This window comes from Oryctolagus cuniculus, chromosome 3 (assembly GCF_051225735.1).
Source record: "Oryctolagus cuniculus isolate XC-2025 breed Fujian yellow rabbit chromosome 3, ASM5122573v1, whole genome shotgun sequence".
In the NCBI taxonomy this organism is placed as follows: domain Eukaryota; kingdom Metazoa; phylum Chordata; class Mammalia; order Lagomorpha; family Leporidae; genus Oryctolagus; species Oryctolagus cuniculus.
The window spans coordinates 33,803,276-33,819,029 of NC_142869.1; the positions used below are offsets into that span (position 1 = coordinate 33,803,276).

Consider the following 15,754-nt stretch of genomic DNA (forward strand, 5'->3'; position numbering starts at 1 on the left):
ATTTTCCATCTACTGGTTCACCCCGCTAAATGTCTGCAACAGTTGGGGCTGGGCCAGGCCAGAGCCAGGAACCTGTAATTCCATCTAGGAGTTACATCCGGCCCCTAAATGTTTTATTTATACAACTTGAGTGCCTCTAGATATTTTATCAAAATTACGTTATGCAGTGGCTAGTGTTGTGGTGCAGAGGGTAAACCACCACCTGCAATGGCAGCATATCTTAGGAGTGCTGGTTTGAGTCCTGGCTGCTTTACTTCTGATGCAGCTCCTTACTAATGTGCCTGGGAAAGCAGTGGAAGATGGCCCAAGTTCTTGGGCCCTTCCCATCCATGTGGGAGACATGGAGGAAGCTACTGACTTCTGCCTGACCCCGTTCCAACGGTCAAAACCATCTAGGGGGTAAGCCAGTGGATGGAAGATCTCTGCCTTTCCCTTTCTCTCTTTCTCTCTCTCTCTGTAGCTCTGACCTTCAATAAATAAATACATCTTTAAAAAAAAAAAAAAAAAAGGGCAGTGGAAGATGGCCCAAGTATTTGAGCCTCTGTATCTGCCTATGGTATGTTGGCTTTGGAATGGCTCAGCTATATCTGTTAAATCCATTTGGGGAGTGATCCAGCATAGGAAGTTCTTTCTGTCTATCCCTCCCTCTCTCTCTAGCTCTACCTCTCAAATAAATAAATAAATAAATAAAATCTTTTTTTAAAAAAAGATTGTTGAGTTACTTAAAAATAAAAGAAATATAGCTTTTTCGATAGTGTTTTGATTTTAGGTAATGTTCACAAAAGAATCAAATAATTATTTATAACTAGGTATTATTTTATTTAACACTTTAACCATCCTGTATTTAAACAGCGTTTCTTATAGATTTTAAACTTCAACATTAGTTGCCCCTTTAATAAAATTACACAAATGGTATAATTTCTGTTGTCTAGATTTGCCTACGATGGACTTAAGCGTCAGAGACTCACTGAGCCGATGGTCAGAAACGAAAAGGGACTTTTAACCTATACCTCCTGGGAGGATGCACTCTCTCGTGTAGCTGGAATGGTAAAAAACTGAAATATAGAATAAACAGTATGTGATTTTCAAGAAACATCTTTGCTATAAAGGGGGTGTATTCTCTTCCCTTTTTCCTCTTACGAAGATAGTAATTTGAGAAATATATGCCAGATGTTATGTTTGCTGGATACAGGAATATAAAGACCACTGGCACAGAATTCTCTACCTCCTGCAATCTTGTATTGGAGAACGATGCATAAATGCCTAATTATTGCAATCATCATGTATTGCAGTGGTTACTTGTACAGAAAGTGATAGGAGAAGGGGCATATAGGAGAGATACTTAACCAAGATTTGTACATCCAGATGCTTTCTAGAGAAGGTGATTCTTTAAGCAGTGTATAAAACTGAATGGGAGCTTGCCAGAGCAAAAGTTGAGGAGATAGTTTTTGGGTTGAAGAAAGGCAACATAGAAAAAAGCTGGAAGGAATGACAAATTCCTTATAATGGGTTGCAGTTAAAATAACTGACTCCGTAGTCTTAGTTCTCCAGACCTCTTTTTGAAGCCCTTTTGTTCCCTAAATACTTAAAAAAAGTTTCCTTCCAAGCTGCGTTATTAGCCTTGGCTCCACATATACTCCTGTTGCCTCTTAATTTTAAGTTAATAATTAGTGTGAGACTTTTGTAGTCAGAAGTTTATTTTCTGAACAATTCATTGTGGTCACTGCTGATTGTAGGCTTCTTGGTGATCATCTCTTAATCCATTTCTAGTTGCAGAGTTTTCAAGGGAAGGATGTAGCAGCAGTTGCAGGTGGCTTGGTGGATGCTGAAGCCCTAGTAGCTCTCAAAGATTTGCTTAATAGAGTGGACTCTGACATCTTATGCACTGAAGAGATCTTCCCTACTGCAGGAGCCGGGTGAGAAATAGGAAGCTATGATCTAGGCCTTCTTTTTTCCCTTTTTTTTTCTTTTACAAGTCACTAATCAACCACATCGAAGGCATTAATGACATTGTGTGACAGTCTGAATTCTCCATGTCCACCAACTTACTTTCATGTACTGCTGAACATCAAATCAGCTGCTATAGATGAGAAAGTCCAGTTATTGCCAAGTATCTGTATCTTTGCTTTAATTTAGGTATATTTCATGAAAATTTTTTGTCTAGAAGTGCCATAGATTTGATGGTGAGAGAATATTCTATGGATTTTTGGCATATATAAGCTTTCAAATAAAGTAAACTTGGATTTTATGTATTCTGTTTATAGCACAGACTTACGTTCCAATTATCTTCTTAATACCACAATTGCTGGTGTGGAAGAGGCAGATGTTGTCCTTCTGGTTGGTACAAATCCACGTTTTGAGGCACCATTATTTAACGCCAGGATTAGAAAGAGGTTAGTAATAATATTTATTCAATGCTAAAAAGATTTTTTTTCTATCTTATATATGAAAAATTACGTTGTACCTGAGACTCCAAAGGTAATTAGAAGGCAGTTCCTGGGCCGGCGCCATGGCTCACTAGGCTAATCCTCCGCCTAGCGGCGCCGGCACACCGGGTTCTAGTCCTGGTTGGGGCACCGGATTCTGTCCCGGTTGCCCCTCTTCCAGGCCAGCCCTCTGCTGTGGCCAGGGAGTGCAGGGGAGGATGGCCCAGGTGCTTGGGCCCTGCACCCCATGGGAGACCAGGAAAAGCACCTGGCTCCTGGTCCTGCCATCGGATCAGCGCGGTGTGCCGGCCGCAGCGCGCCAGCCATGGCGGCCATTGGAGGGTGAACCAACGGCAAAGGAAGACCTTTCTCTCTGTCTCTCTCTCTCACTGTCCACTCTGCCTGTCAAAAAAAAAATATATAAATAAATAAATAAAAAAAAAGGCAGTTCCTAACAGATTTATGTGCCTCCCAATTGTTTAAAATTTATTTCGTGAGTTTTTTGTTTTGAAATAATTCAAGATACTTAAAATGGTCCGTGCATACCTCTTTTCATGTACTATTCACTCAGATTAATTGATGTTAACATTTTGCCATTTGTCTTATGAGTCTATGTGAGTATAATTTTCTGAATCATGTGGAAATTGTAGGCATAGTACCCATTTATCCATAAATCCTTCAGTTTGGGTTTTCTAAGGACAGGGGATATTCTCTTTGATAAGGAAGAAATTTAGTATTCATAAAAATTGTTGTTTTCTAACACATAGTTTGTATTCAGATTTCATGAATTTTCCTAAAATTTCTTTTATAGCCATTTTTTTCCTGCCCAGCATCCAGCCTGTAGTTTTACATTGCAGCTAGCATCCTGACTCTTCAAAACCCTCTCCTTCCCTTTTTTTTTTTTTTTTTACTGTTTTTAGAAAGCACTCCCCCCCACTGTTTTTATTTATATCCTGGAGATTTATGAATAGAGCAACCAGATAATTTATTGCCTGAACTAAGAAACTGTTGAGAATGATGGGAGTTGTTAATTACTTTAAGAAAACAGTTGAAAACTAGCATTGTCTCAGACAGACCAAATATGTGGTCCTGCATTTATGACTATTTTTGTAGAAGCTGGATCCATAGTACCCTGCCATAAAGAATAAATATGAGTGACAGTTTATTTTCATGAGCCATGTTTGAGTGTCCTTAATGGATAAATAAAAGATAGTGAGTCTGCCATGTAAATACTGCAAAATAAAAACTACAAATCAATTACTGTAAAATTGAAGTCTTCGCTTATAGCTGACTTGCAGTTAGTATTCCTGCACAGCAAACTGATACATGGAATTTCCTTAGTGGTTTTTTCTGTTGTTGTTGTGTTTTGTTTTTTGTTTTGTTTTGTTTTGTTTTGTTTTTGCAGCACTATGTTTTAAAAGGTACATAGTAAATTATATCTGTTAAGGTTAAATGTTCTTTGTGTGCTTCTAATATTTTGAATAATAAATAGATATAGCACTTAGCCATGATGAAACCAATAATTGTACTTATTTAGCTCTCAAAACATTTTTATTTCAGTTGGCTTCATAATGACTTAAAAGTGGCCCTTATAGGCAGTCCTGTGGACCTTACCTACAGATATGATCATCTGGGAGACTCCCCTCAAATTCTTCAAGACATTGCTTCTGGTACACATCCATTCAGCCAGGTGCTCTCAAGTTATATGTATATACTGTTGATTTATAAATATTTTTAAGGTTTGTTGTTTTGGTAACAATACTATGTGATTATTGTAAAAAAAATTATGGCAATACAGAAAAGAACATGGAACAGAATAAAGCAGTTTCTAGAATCCCAGCATCCTAAAACAGATATTGATGAAACTTTATAATGCTTTATGTATATAGAGAGCAATATATAAACAAAAATGACATAATACAATACATGCTATTTTATTATCAGGACTAAATTTACTTGAATTTATCTGAAAAGTAATGGAAGAAACCTGATAGAATTGAACTTTCATTTTCAATTAAATTTTTCTTTACCATTAGAGTTAATATTGTTGAAAGAAATTTTACCAATACTTGTTTTTTTTTTTAATTTCTGTATTCTTTATTATTTAATTAATTTCTTGCTTGCTTAAGAATGTTTTATTTCTGAAAAGACAGCTTGTCATGATATTAAATTCTAAGGTCACACTTTTTTTTGAATGTGAACTTTAAAGACATTGCCTGTAATGGTGCAGAAGCCCAACGTCAGCCTTATGCTGTCCCCATCCTTTCCTGCCCAGGTTCTTTATCCTTGATAATCTGATTTATCCTTGGAGTTGAGTAACTTCACTGTACATCTTCATGAGGGTGGTTCTCTACCATTAGTTATGGGACATGATATGCTTTCAGCATGAAGATTCAAGGTTCTCTTTAGGATCTGTGTGTGGTGGGAGAGGTTAATAAATTAAAGAGTTTCTGTTTTTCATATAATAAACAGTCTGGAGTTAGTGTAAATCAGGAGTGGGGAACATCTGGCCCACAGGCCCTATAAGGCCAATTTTGTCTGGCTGTGCCAAGGCAACTGCAGGTGGGACTCAATTCAATAACTCTAGAACAGGCAAAAATTGAAGTTGATAATTTTGTATGGCCTGTGTAAGTATCCAAATTGCTCTTGGCGGATAAAAGATTTCCTCACCCCTGCCCTAAAGGATGACGCAGTTGTCCAAGGATATCGTCAAGGAGGACGCTGCCTTCCTGTTTTGCTGTCCTCAGTGCATTTGCTTACTCACCTGTGTTTGTAGAGAACCTCTCATAGTCCAGTGTGGTTCTTCACATAGAGGTCCGGGTATATGCAGGATGATGAAGTGTGAAAGGACAAAGCAGCCAGTCCAACTTACTTGTTTTGAATAGGAAAAATGTTTTCACTGAAAGATCAAAAGTATTCAATGAAAAGTTTTTCTCTTCTCTGTAGTTCTTGTCCCTTGTGGTAGAAACTTGGTGTTCTTAGGGAGTCTTTTCTTCTGTTGCTTATTTCAGCGTATTTTCTATTAATTCTCTTCATTAAGAAATCTTTTTAAAAGTAATTTTAGATTTATATGAAAGACAGAAGACTCCTGTGTGCTGGTTGTTTCCCCAAATGCCTGCAATAGTCAGTGCTGGGCCAGGAGCTGGGAATTCTATTGAAGTCAGCCACATGGATGACAGGAACCCAATCATTGGAGTCATCACTGTTTCTTCCCAGATTCTCTCTCTCTCTCTCTCTCTCTTTTTTTTTTTTTTTTTTTAACATTTATTTATTTGAGAGTCAGAGTTACAGATAGTGAGAAGGAGAGACAGAGAAAGGTTTTCCTTCCGCTGGTTCACTCCCCAAATGGCCGCAATGGCTGGAGCTGTGCCGATCTGAAGCCAGTATCCAGGTGCTTCTTCCTGGTCTCCCACTTGGGCGCAAGGGCCTAAGCATTTAGGCCAACTTCCACTGCTCTCCCAGGCTACAGCAGAGAGCTGGATTGGAAGCGGAGCAGCCGGGACTCGAACCGGCATCCATGTGGGATGCCGGCGCTGCAGGCAGAGGATTAACCTACTGCACCACGGCTCCAGCCCCTTCCCAGATTCTACATTGGCAGGAAACTGGAGTCAAGGGCAGGAAGGGGCAATTTTAGTCCCAAGCAATGCAGTGTGAGAGGCATCTCATCTGCTAGGCCAAATGCCTGCTCCCTTCATTAAGAACTCTAACCCCAAATATTGGATCTCTTTTTCTATCTTCTATCAATCGTTTTACCTTTTGAGGTTTTTTTTTTTTTTATAATTTTCTATAGTCTCTATCTTTCCTATTCCTGCATTTTTAGTTCTTTTATTTTGTGTTTTATTGTTTCTAAATGGTTTTCCTCTCTTGTTTTCTTGCAGTTCAATTCTAAATTCTGTGATAAAATCTCCTACTATGTGAGGGGTTCTTCAAAAAATTCATGGAATATAAGTATTATGATAAAACTGTAAATTTTGAAATTTTTTTGCACAAAGATAAATGTTTTTTATTTTTATTTTTTATTTTTATTTGACAGGTAGAGTTATAGACAGTGAGAGAGAGACAGAGAGAAAGATCTTCCTTCCGTTGGTTCACTCCCCTAATGGCCACTAAGACCGGCGCTGTGCCGATCCGAAGCCAGGAGCTGGGTGCTTCCTCCTGGTCTCCCATGCGTCTTTTAATTCCATTTTTCCATGAAATTTTTGAAATCCCCTCATACATACTCTCTATTGTGTCATTTCTTGGAGCTCTTTTCTTAAAGATCTATTCATTTATTTATTTGGAAGGCAGAGTGACAGAGGGAAAGTGAGACAGAGAGAGTGATTTCATCTGCTGGTTCATTTCCTAGATGCCTGCAATAGTCAGGGCTGGGCCAGGCTCAACCCAGTCCTCCCTTATGGGGGCCAGGGACCCACATACCTGGACCATTTTCTGCTGCTTTCTCGTGGGTTAGCAGGGAGCTGGATTGGAAGTAGAGCAGCTGGGACTTGGACTGGCACTTTCGTATGGATGCTATTGTCGCAGGCAGTGGCTTAACTGATACAACACTGGCTCCTGGAACTGTTTTTTTCACTGGGAATCTGAGGTGTTTTGTTTTGTTTTGTTTTGTTTTTCTTTTTCTTTTTTAAGATTTTATTTATTTATTTGAAAGGCAGAGTTAGAGAGAAAAAGAGATAGGAAGATATTCCATGAATGCTGATTCACTCCCTAAATGGCCACAATAGCCAGGGCTGGGCCAAGCCAAAGTCAAGAGCCAGGAGCTTCTTTTGTGTTTCCCACATGGTTCAGGGGCTCAAGGAGCCAGGCGTTACTCCTCTACTTTCCCAGGCACACCAGTAGAGAGCTGGATCCCAAGTGGAGCAGGGACCGGCTCTGTGGCATAGTGGGTAAAGCTGCCGCCTGTAGTGCCGGCATTCCATATGGATGCTGGTTTTAATCCCAGCTGCTCCTCTTCCAATCCAGCTCTCTGCTATGGCCTAGGAAAGCAGTAGAAGATGCCCCAAGTGTGTGGGCCCCTGTACCCTCATGGGAGACCTGGAAGAAGCTCCTGGCTCCTGGTTTCGGATCAGAGGCCATTGCAGCCATTTGGGGAATGAACCAGCAGACGGAAAACCTTTCTCTCTGTCTCTTCCTCTCACTCTCTGTAACTCTGCCTCTCAAATAAATAATTAAAATCTTTTTTTAAAAAAAGTGGAGCAGCCAGGACTTAAACCTGTGTCCACATGGGATACTGGCACTGCAGGTGGTAGCTTAACCCACTGCACCATTGCACTGGTTCCTGTTTCATTTTCTTGGAGACTATTTAAAAGTATTTCTCCAAGAGCTGATGTTGTAGCCTCCGCGTTACCACATGAGCACTGTATGCTGAAGTGGCAGTTCATTATCTTGTTGCTCTGCTTCCCACCTAGCTTCCTGTTAATGCACCTGGGGAGGCAGTGGAAGATGACTCAAATACTTGAGCCCCTACCATCCTTGTGGGAAGCCAAGAATGGAGTCCTGGCTCCTGGCCTCAGCCTGGCACAGACCAGGTTGTTGTGGGCATTTGTCTTTCCTTCTCTCTCTGTCACTGTGCCTTTCAAATAAGTAAAAATAAAACTGAAACTACCGTAAACACTTCAGGTTTTCTTGGAAAATTCTTCTTGTAATAAATATGCAGCAACATCTTGCAACATCTGGGGCTGGCCTAGGCTCAAGCCAGTCCTCCCCTATGGGTGACAGGGACCCAAGTACTTGGATATCTAGTAGTAGGCATAATTCCCATGTTGAGTCTTTGATTGTGGATACATGAGAGACTGAACTGTGTATTTTATAGCTCTACTTATTTTTCTATCTGTCACCATATCTGTAGCTTCATTTACTCTTTCTTTTCTCCTCCTCAGTTTTTTTTTTTTTTTTTTTTTTTTTTTTTCATTTAGAGCATTAATGTGGTTGAAAGCATACCCTTAAAGTTTTAGGTATTCTGGAACTGGCACTGTGGCGTAGTGGTGAAGCTGCCACTTGCAGTGCTGGTATTCCATGTGGGCACCAGTTGGAGTCCTGGCTGCTCCACTTCCGATCCGGCTCTCTGCTGGGGAAGCAGCGGAGGATGGCCCAAGTCCTTGGCACCTGCATAGGAGACCAGGAGGAGGCTCCTGGCTCCTGGCTATGGATTGGTGCAGCTCTGGCCGTTGCAGCCATCTGGGGAGTGAACCAGCGGATGAAAGACCTCTTTCTCTTTAAAAAAAAGTTTTAGGTATTCTGCATTATGATCTAACACCTCCTTCCTATCTGGGGCCTGGTGAATAGATGGGAGACAGACATTATACTTTGAGCATGGTTTTTCCTATTTATTACCATCTGAATCTCCATAGGGACATGACCCAATTTTCTGGGATCTGCTGATAGTCACTCTGATAGTTGGCTAGGGTTTTCATTCCCAATCCTTACTTTAAGAAAATATGTTTTATGTGACATTCATTCAGCCATCTCATGGTAGCACTGGCAAGATACCTTTCATTAAAAACTAAGTCCAATTGTGTATATATCCATATTTGGCTAGCAAATTGAAACAAAAAAACATGGGACAACTATAGATGTACATTTGATTAGGTGTTTCGTTCAGTTGTAATATTTTAAAAGTTCTGTCTTTTTTTTTTTTTTTTTTTTTTTTTTTTTTTTAAATAGGTCCTAAAGGAAGCTAAAAAACCAATGCTAGTTTTAGGCAGTTCTGCACTCCAAAGAAATGATGGGGCGGCAATTCTTGCAACTGTTTCCAGCATTGCACAAAAAATTCGGACAACTAGTGGTGTTACTAATGATTGGAAAGTTATGAATATCCTTCATAGGTTTGTTGAGTAATTCTTTTTATAGTATAAAATTCAAGTGATTTTGTGTGTATGTGTTCCTGATATACTGTGACATTTAGATTTGTAAACAACTTGATATTGAGTAACATTATCCCAGTTGCAGATGTGAAATCTGTGTGAGAGGAAATCAAGATAGTAAATAATATTAATAAAATAAATAACAGCATTAAACATTGAGGGAAAATTGAATACTTTTATAGTTTGATTGAAAAATTGCAACAGGTCCTCTGACTTTGATTAAATGATAATCATTTAAATATCAGCTAACATGAGAATTTAGTTGAGCTGTTTTGTTTTTGTTTCTTTAAGATTTACTTATTTATTTGAAAGGCAGAGTTACAGACAGAGGGAGAGACAAGAGAGGGCTTTCATCTGCTGGTTTACTCCCCAAATGGCTGCAACAGCTAGAGCTGGGCCAGTCAAAAGCCAAGAGATTCCAGGTCTCCCACATGGGTGCTTGGGCCATTTTCCACTGCTTTCCCAGGCCACTAGCAGAGAACTTGATGGGAAGAGGAAGAGCCAGGATGCAAACCAGTGCCCCCCATTTGGGACACTGGTGCTGCAAGCCTACTATGCCACAATGCCAACCCCAGTTGAGCTTTTTTTTTTTTTTTTTAATTATATCAATAATGCATGTTTGTCTTAGAAAAATTGGAAAGGTAAGTATGTGAAAATGGAAAAGATGCTCATTCTGCAGTCTGCAGTTAATTACTTTTGTTATTTTGGTACAATTTCTTCTGGTCTTTTTTTCTTGTATAAATGTTTTTTAGTTATATAGTTGAAATCATGCTGTAAATATAATTTATGCCCTGGTTTTAATCAGTTTTCATTATCAAAGAAGAATTTCTGGGGTACACTTTGTGGCCCAGCAGGTTAAACTCCTGTTTAGACATGCATATCATGTTTCAGAGTGCCTACTTCTAGTCTAGCTGCTCTGCATTTCCAGTTCAGGCATTATAATGTGCCTGAGAGTGGCAGATGATGGCACAAGTCCTTTCATCCTTGCCACCCATGTAGGAGACCCAAATGGAATTCCTGGCCCCTGCCTTTGGCTTGGCCTAGCCCTGGCTATTGCATGCATTTTTATGTTCTTTACTTTTAAAAGCTTATTTATTTGAACATCAGAGTTATGGTGAGAGAGACAGACAGACATCTTCTTTGTTGCTTTCCCAGGCCATTAGCTGGTGCCCATATGGGATGCTGGTACTATAGGCAGTGGCTTTATCCACTGTACCACAACACCGGCCCCTAAGATAGACTTAGAAAAGTTGAACTGTTAGGGTGTATTAATCAGCTTTTCATTACTTTAACTAAAATACTCTGAGAGGAGGGGCCAGCATTGTGGCATAACTGGTTAAGTCCCCAGCCTGGAACACAGGCATCCCTTATTGGAGTGTTGGTTCAAGTTGGCTTCCCATCCATCTGCATGCTGCTGTGCCTGAGAAAGCATTAAAAGATGGCCCAGGTACCTGTGCCACCCACCAGGGAGATGCAGATGGAGATCCAGGCTCCTGTTTTTGGCCTGGCCCAGCCCTGGCCATTGTGGCCATTTGGAGAGTGAACCAGTGGATGAAAGATCTCTTTGTCTTTCTTTCTCTGTCTCTCTTTCAAATAAGGAAAATAAGTCTTAAAGAACAAGAAAACCTGAGGAAGAAGTTTATTTTGACTTGTAGTTTGGAGGTTCACAGCCCAAGATTGGGTAGCTCCATTATATGTAGAGGAGTGGTCACATTGTGAGCCAGGAAGTGAAGGGAAATAGGAAGTATATTTAGCTTATATAACCAACTCTGTTACAAGAACTGTCTATCAGGGAATCCCCCCAGTGATCTAAAGATCCCCCACTGGGCCTATCTCCCACATGCATAATCAGATCAAATCTACCTTTAATCTATTAATCATTAACATGACTGAGCTTGGGAAGCCAAATCCAGAATAAACAGTAACAATAAACATAACAAAATAAACAGGAATAGAATGAACACTTCTGAGGCTCTTGGTGTATATTTCCAGTATGTTTTAGAAAGATTGTAGTAGTTTACATTATGCACGGTAGGTCTTCAGAATGGCTATGTCTAAAATGTTAACAAAAGCAAATTAGAACAGAACAACCCTACTTTTCCAAGTGTAGTTATTCCAGACCTCTCTAAAAAATTCCTGCTAAAAGACTAATTTTGTATGTTTATAGACAAAATCCCATAAGGATATAACACCAGTGTACTAATTATGGTTTTCTTTGAATTAGAATTTTATGAGTGGTTTTATAGATTTACCACTTTTTGGTTTTCAAAATCATTTGATTTTTCTCTTAGGCATGTGTTTGGTTTATGTGTTTAATGTCTTACCATACAGAATAAGAGTCAAACTTAAGACAACTGCAGTTGGCCTGCAGATTCTACAATTATTCCATTAAATACCATCTCATGAAGAGATAGTGTCCTAACTGTCTTGTATTTTTGGTTTTCTCAGATCGATAAAATACTGCTGTTTTTAGTTTTGACTTGGGTAAGAAAGGGTCTTTGACAGCATTGAATAGAAAACAGAATAGGAACCATTCCAAGAATCACATTTAATATTTTATACTAAAAATACTGCAAGTGTGGTGAAACTCCATATTTGTTTTACAGGATTGCAAGCCAAGTAGCTGCTTTAGACCTTGGCTATAAACCTGGGGTGGAAGCAATTCGAAAGAACCCTCCCAAACTGCTGTTTCTCTTGGGAGCAGATGGAGGTTGTATCACACGACAGGATTTACCAAAGGATTGTTTCATTATTTATCAAGGTAAGTGGCAACTGTGACACCAGAAAAAGAAGACAATACTGAATTATGTATATTAAAATCTATTTTGTTGTATATTTAGTGGACTAAATCATTTCCATTTGGGAATTCTGTCTCCTCCATCCCCCCAATTATTTCAAAACAAACTATAGTTAATATTGCTGTTAAAATTATTACCTGATGTTATTTAATAACAAAGAGTTAGAAACAGTTTAGGGGGCTGGCACTGTGGTATAGTAGATTGAGCCTCCACCTGCAGTACTGGCATCCTATGTGGGTGCCAGTTCAAGTTCCGGCTGTTCCACTTCCAGTCCAGCTCCCTGCTAATGGTCAGGGAAAGCAGCGGAAGATGGCCCAAGTGCTTGGACCCTGTACCCATGTGGGAGACCCGAAAGACGCTCCTACCTTCTGGATTCAGATTGGCCCAGCTCCAGCCGTTGTGGCCATTTTGGGGTGTGAACCAGTGAATGGAAGATTCTCTGTCTCTCTCTCCCTATGTAACTCTGCCTCTCAAATAATTTTTTTATGTAAGATTTATTTATTTATTTAAGGAGGCAGAGAGAGAGAGATCTTCCTTCTGTTGGTTCACTCCCCAGATGGCTGCAACAGCTGCAGGTAGGCCATTCCAAAGCCAGGAGCTTCTTCTGGTCTCCCATGCAGGTACAGGGGCCCAAGCACTAAGGCCATCTTCCACTGCTGTCCATGCCATCAACAGAGAGCTGGATCAGAAGTGGAGCAGCCAGGACTTGAACCAGTGCCCATATGGGATGCCAGCACTACAGGAAGAGGCTTTACCTACTACACCACAGCACCGGCCACAACACTATAAATTTATAATAGGTTTTTTATTGCTACAATACATAAAAAGTATATATTAAATTTTGTATCTTGAGTTTAATAAAGTTAAGCCAAAATGCATAAACTAAAAAGATATTCCTTTTCCTTTCCAGAGATAATCATTGATGACAATTTATGTGCATACTCCATACATTTTTAATAACTTTATTTAAAAAAGGAAATGTTTTCTATATTTTAAGATTTATTTATTTATTTGAAAGGAAGCATTACAGAGAGGCAGAGGCAGAGAGAGAAGAGAGAGAGTGAGTGAGTCTGTCTTCCATCTGCTGGTTCAATCCCAAAATGGCCACAACAGCCAGAGCTGAGCTGATCCGAAGCCAGGAGCTTCTTTTGGGTCTTTCATGAAGGTGCAGGGGCCCAAGCACTTGGGCCATCTTCCACTGCTTTCCCAGATCATAGCAGAGAACTGGATTGGAAGTGAAGCAGCCGGAACTTGAACTGGTGCCCATATGGGGTGCCGGCACTACAGGCAGCCACCCCTCTGTGTCTTTTTTTTTTTTTTTTTTTTTTAAGATTTATTTATTTGAAAGGCATAGGAAGACACAGATCTTCTGGCTAGTTCACTCCATAATGGTCGCAATGGCTATGGCTATGGCTATGGCTATGGCTGTGGCTGGGCCAGGTACAAGCCAGGAGCAAGGAACTCCATCTGAGTCTCCCATTTGGGTGGCAGGGGCCTAAGCCATCAGACCATCTTCCACTGCTTTCCAAAATCTTCCACTGCTTTCCCAAATGCATTAGTAGGGAGTTGGATCAGAAGTAGAGCAGCCTGATAGGATGCTGGTATCATAGGCAGTGGTTTAACCTATGCCACAATGCTGATTCCTAAATAACTTTTTTCTACCAGTTTTGTTAAATTGTTAATGCATAATATACTTTCCAAATACTGTTTTCTGTAATTGTGTATTAATGACTTTTTCAGTACTACTGTCATATTCTATGCTTTTCATTCCTCCACTGTTTCAGTATACTTTATCAAATTTCACTGACTGGTACATCTGAGTATTTCTACTTTGTCACCATCAGTATACCTTGTTGTCCTTTACAGATATGCTTATGATATGTTGTATGTATATATTTGCATAAAGCAGTTGGGAAAAATACATATCAAATGTTTTCACAGTAATTCTCTTTGGGAAGGAGGTTGAATTAGGAGTGAGGTGGACTTCAGTTTTGCTTCTTCAGTACTCTGTTGTTTTAATTTTGAAAGCACTTTGTGGTAACTTTAAAAATGGGATTTAAAAAGGATGTATACTATCTTTATGTATAGTAGTGAATCAACTTTTTACTCAAATGTGATTTGCCATTTTCTGCCTTCTTATAGGACATCATGGTGATGTTGGAGCTCCCATAGCTGATGTCATTCTCCCAGGAGCTGCTTACACAGAGAAGTCTGCTACTTACGTCAATACGGAGGGCAGAGCTCAGCAGACTAAAGTAGCAGTGACACCTCCTGGCTTGGCAAGAGAAGACTGGAAAATTATAAGAGCCCTTTCTGAGGTATTATTCTTGGGGCATTTCTTAGTAATGCAGCTAAAGAGATATTTGACATAATAGTTTGTTAGAATGATTTTCAAAATCAAGGAAAATGCCAATGTAAAATGCAGAAATAATTTGAATAATTCCTATAGGAAAAATGTGTTCAGAAAATGGGGGTTTGAAATTTATACTTTTGGGGCCGGCACTGTGGCATAGCAGGTAAAGCTACTGCCTGCAGTGCTAGCATCCCATATGGGTGCCAGTTTGAGACCGAGCTGTTCCACTTCCAGTCTGGTTCTAGGCTATGGCCTGGGAAAGCAGCAGAAGATGGCCCAAGTGCTTGGGCCCCTGTACCCACATGGAAGACCTGGAAGAAGCTCCTGGCTTCTGGCATCAGGTCAGCCCAACTCCTGCTGTTGTGGCCATTTGGGGAGTGAACCAGCAGGTGAAAGATTTCTTTCTCTGCCTGTCTCTGCCTGACTGTAACTCTGCCTTTCAGATGAATAAGTAAATCTTAAAAAAAAAAAAAAAAAAAAAGAAGAAGGGCCTGCGCCATGGCTCACTTGGTTAATCCTCTGCCTGTGGCGCCGGCATCCCATATGGGCGCCGGGTTCTAGTCCTGGTTGGGGCGCTGGATTCTACTCCAAGTTGCTCCTCTTCCAGTCCAGCTCTCTGCTGTGGCCTGGGAAGGCAGTGGAGGATGGCTCAAGTGCTTGGGCCCCTGCACCCGCCTGGGAGACCAGAAAGAAGCACCTGGCTCCTGGCTTCGGATTGATGCAGCGCCGGCTGTGGCGGCCATTTGGGGAGTGAATCAATGAAAGGAAGACCTTTATCTATGTATCTCTCTCTCTCTCTCTCTCTCTCACTGTCTGTAACTCTACCTGTCAAATAAATAAATAAATAAAATAAAAATAAAAAAAGAGAAATGTATACTTTTATTGTTAATTGCCTAAAAATTATTTGAGCCCTTTATGTTATAAAAACAAACATTGTGGAATTTTTTTTTTTTTTTGACAGAGTGGACAGTGAGAGAGAGAGACAGAGAGAAAGGTCTTTCTTTACCGTTGGTTCACCCTCCAATGGCCGCCAAGGCCGGCGCGCTGCGGGTGGTGCACCGCACTGATCCGAAGCTGGGAGCCAGGAGCCTGGTCTCCCATGCAGGTGCAGGGCCCAAGGACTTGGGCCATCCTCCACTGCACTCCCTGGCCACAGCAGAGAGCTGGCCTGCAAGAGGGGCAACCGGGACAGAATCCGGTGCCCTGACCAGGACTAGAACCCGGTATGCCAGCGCCGCAAGGCGGAGGATTAGCCTATGGAGCCGCGGCACTGGCCAAACATGTAGAATTTAATGTACTGTTATCTGTAAACTTTAT

The 15,754-nt window shown here is 40.5% G+C and overlaps 1 protein-coding gene across 1 annotated transcript in view; it reads left to right on the plus strand.

The window, feature by feature from the left end:
- Positions 1-15,754, plus strand: part of NDUFS1 (NADH:ubiquinone oxidoreductase core subunit S1) — a 33,740-nt gene that overhangs the window by 15,119 nt on the left and 2,867 nt on the right. The window contains exons 10-16 of the mRNA XM_002712574.6: positions 933-1,047; positions 1,771-1,916; positions 2,265-2,393; positions 3,987-4,116; positions 9,087-9,247; positions 11,893-12,047; positions 14,227-14,402. Coding sequence (XP_002712620.3) covers positions 933-1,047; positions 1,771-1,916; positions 2,265-2,393; positions 3,987-4,116; positions 9,087-9,247; positions 11,893-12,047; positions 14,227-14,402 — 1,012 coding nt within the window. The remainder of the gene's footprint in view (positions 1-932; positions 1,048-1,770; positions 1,917-2,264; positions 2,394-3,986; positions 4,117-9,086; positions 9,248-11,892; positions 12,048-14,226; positions 14,403-15,754) is intronic.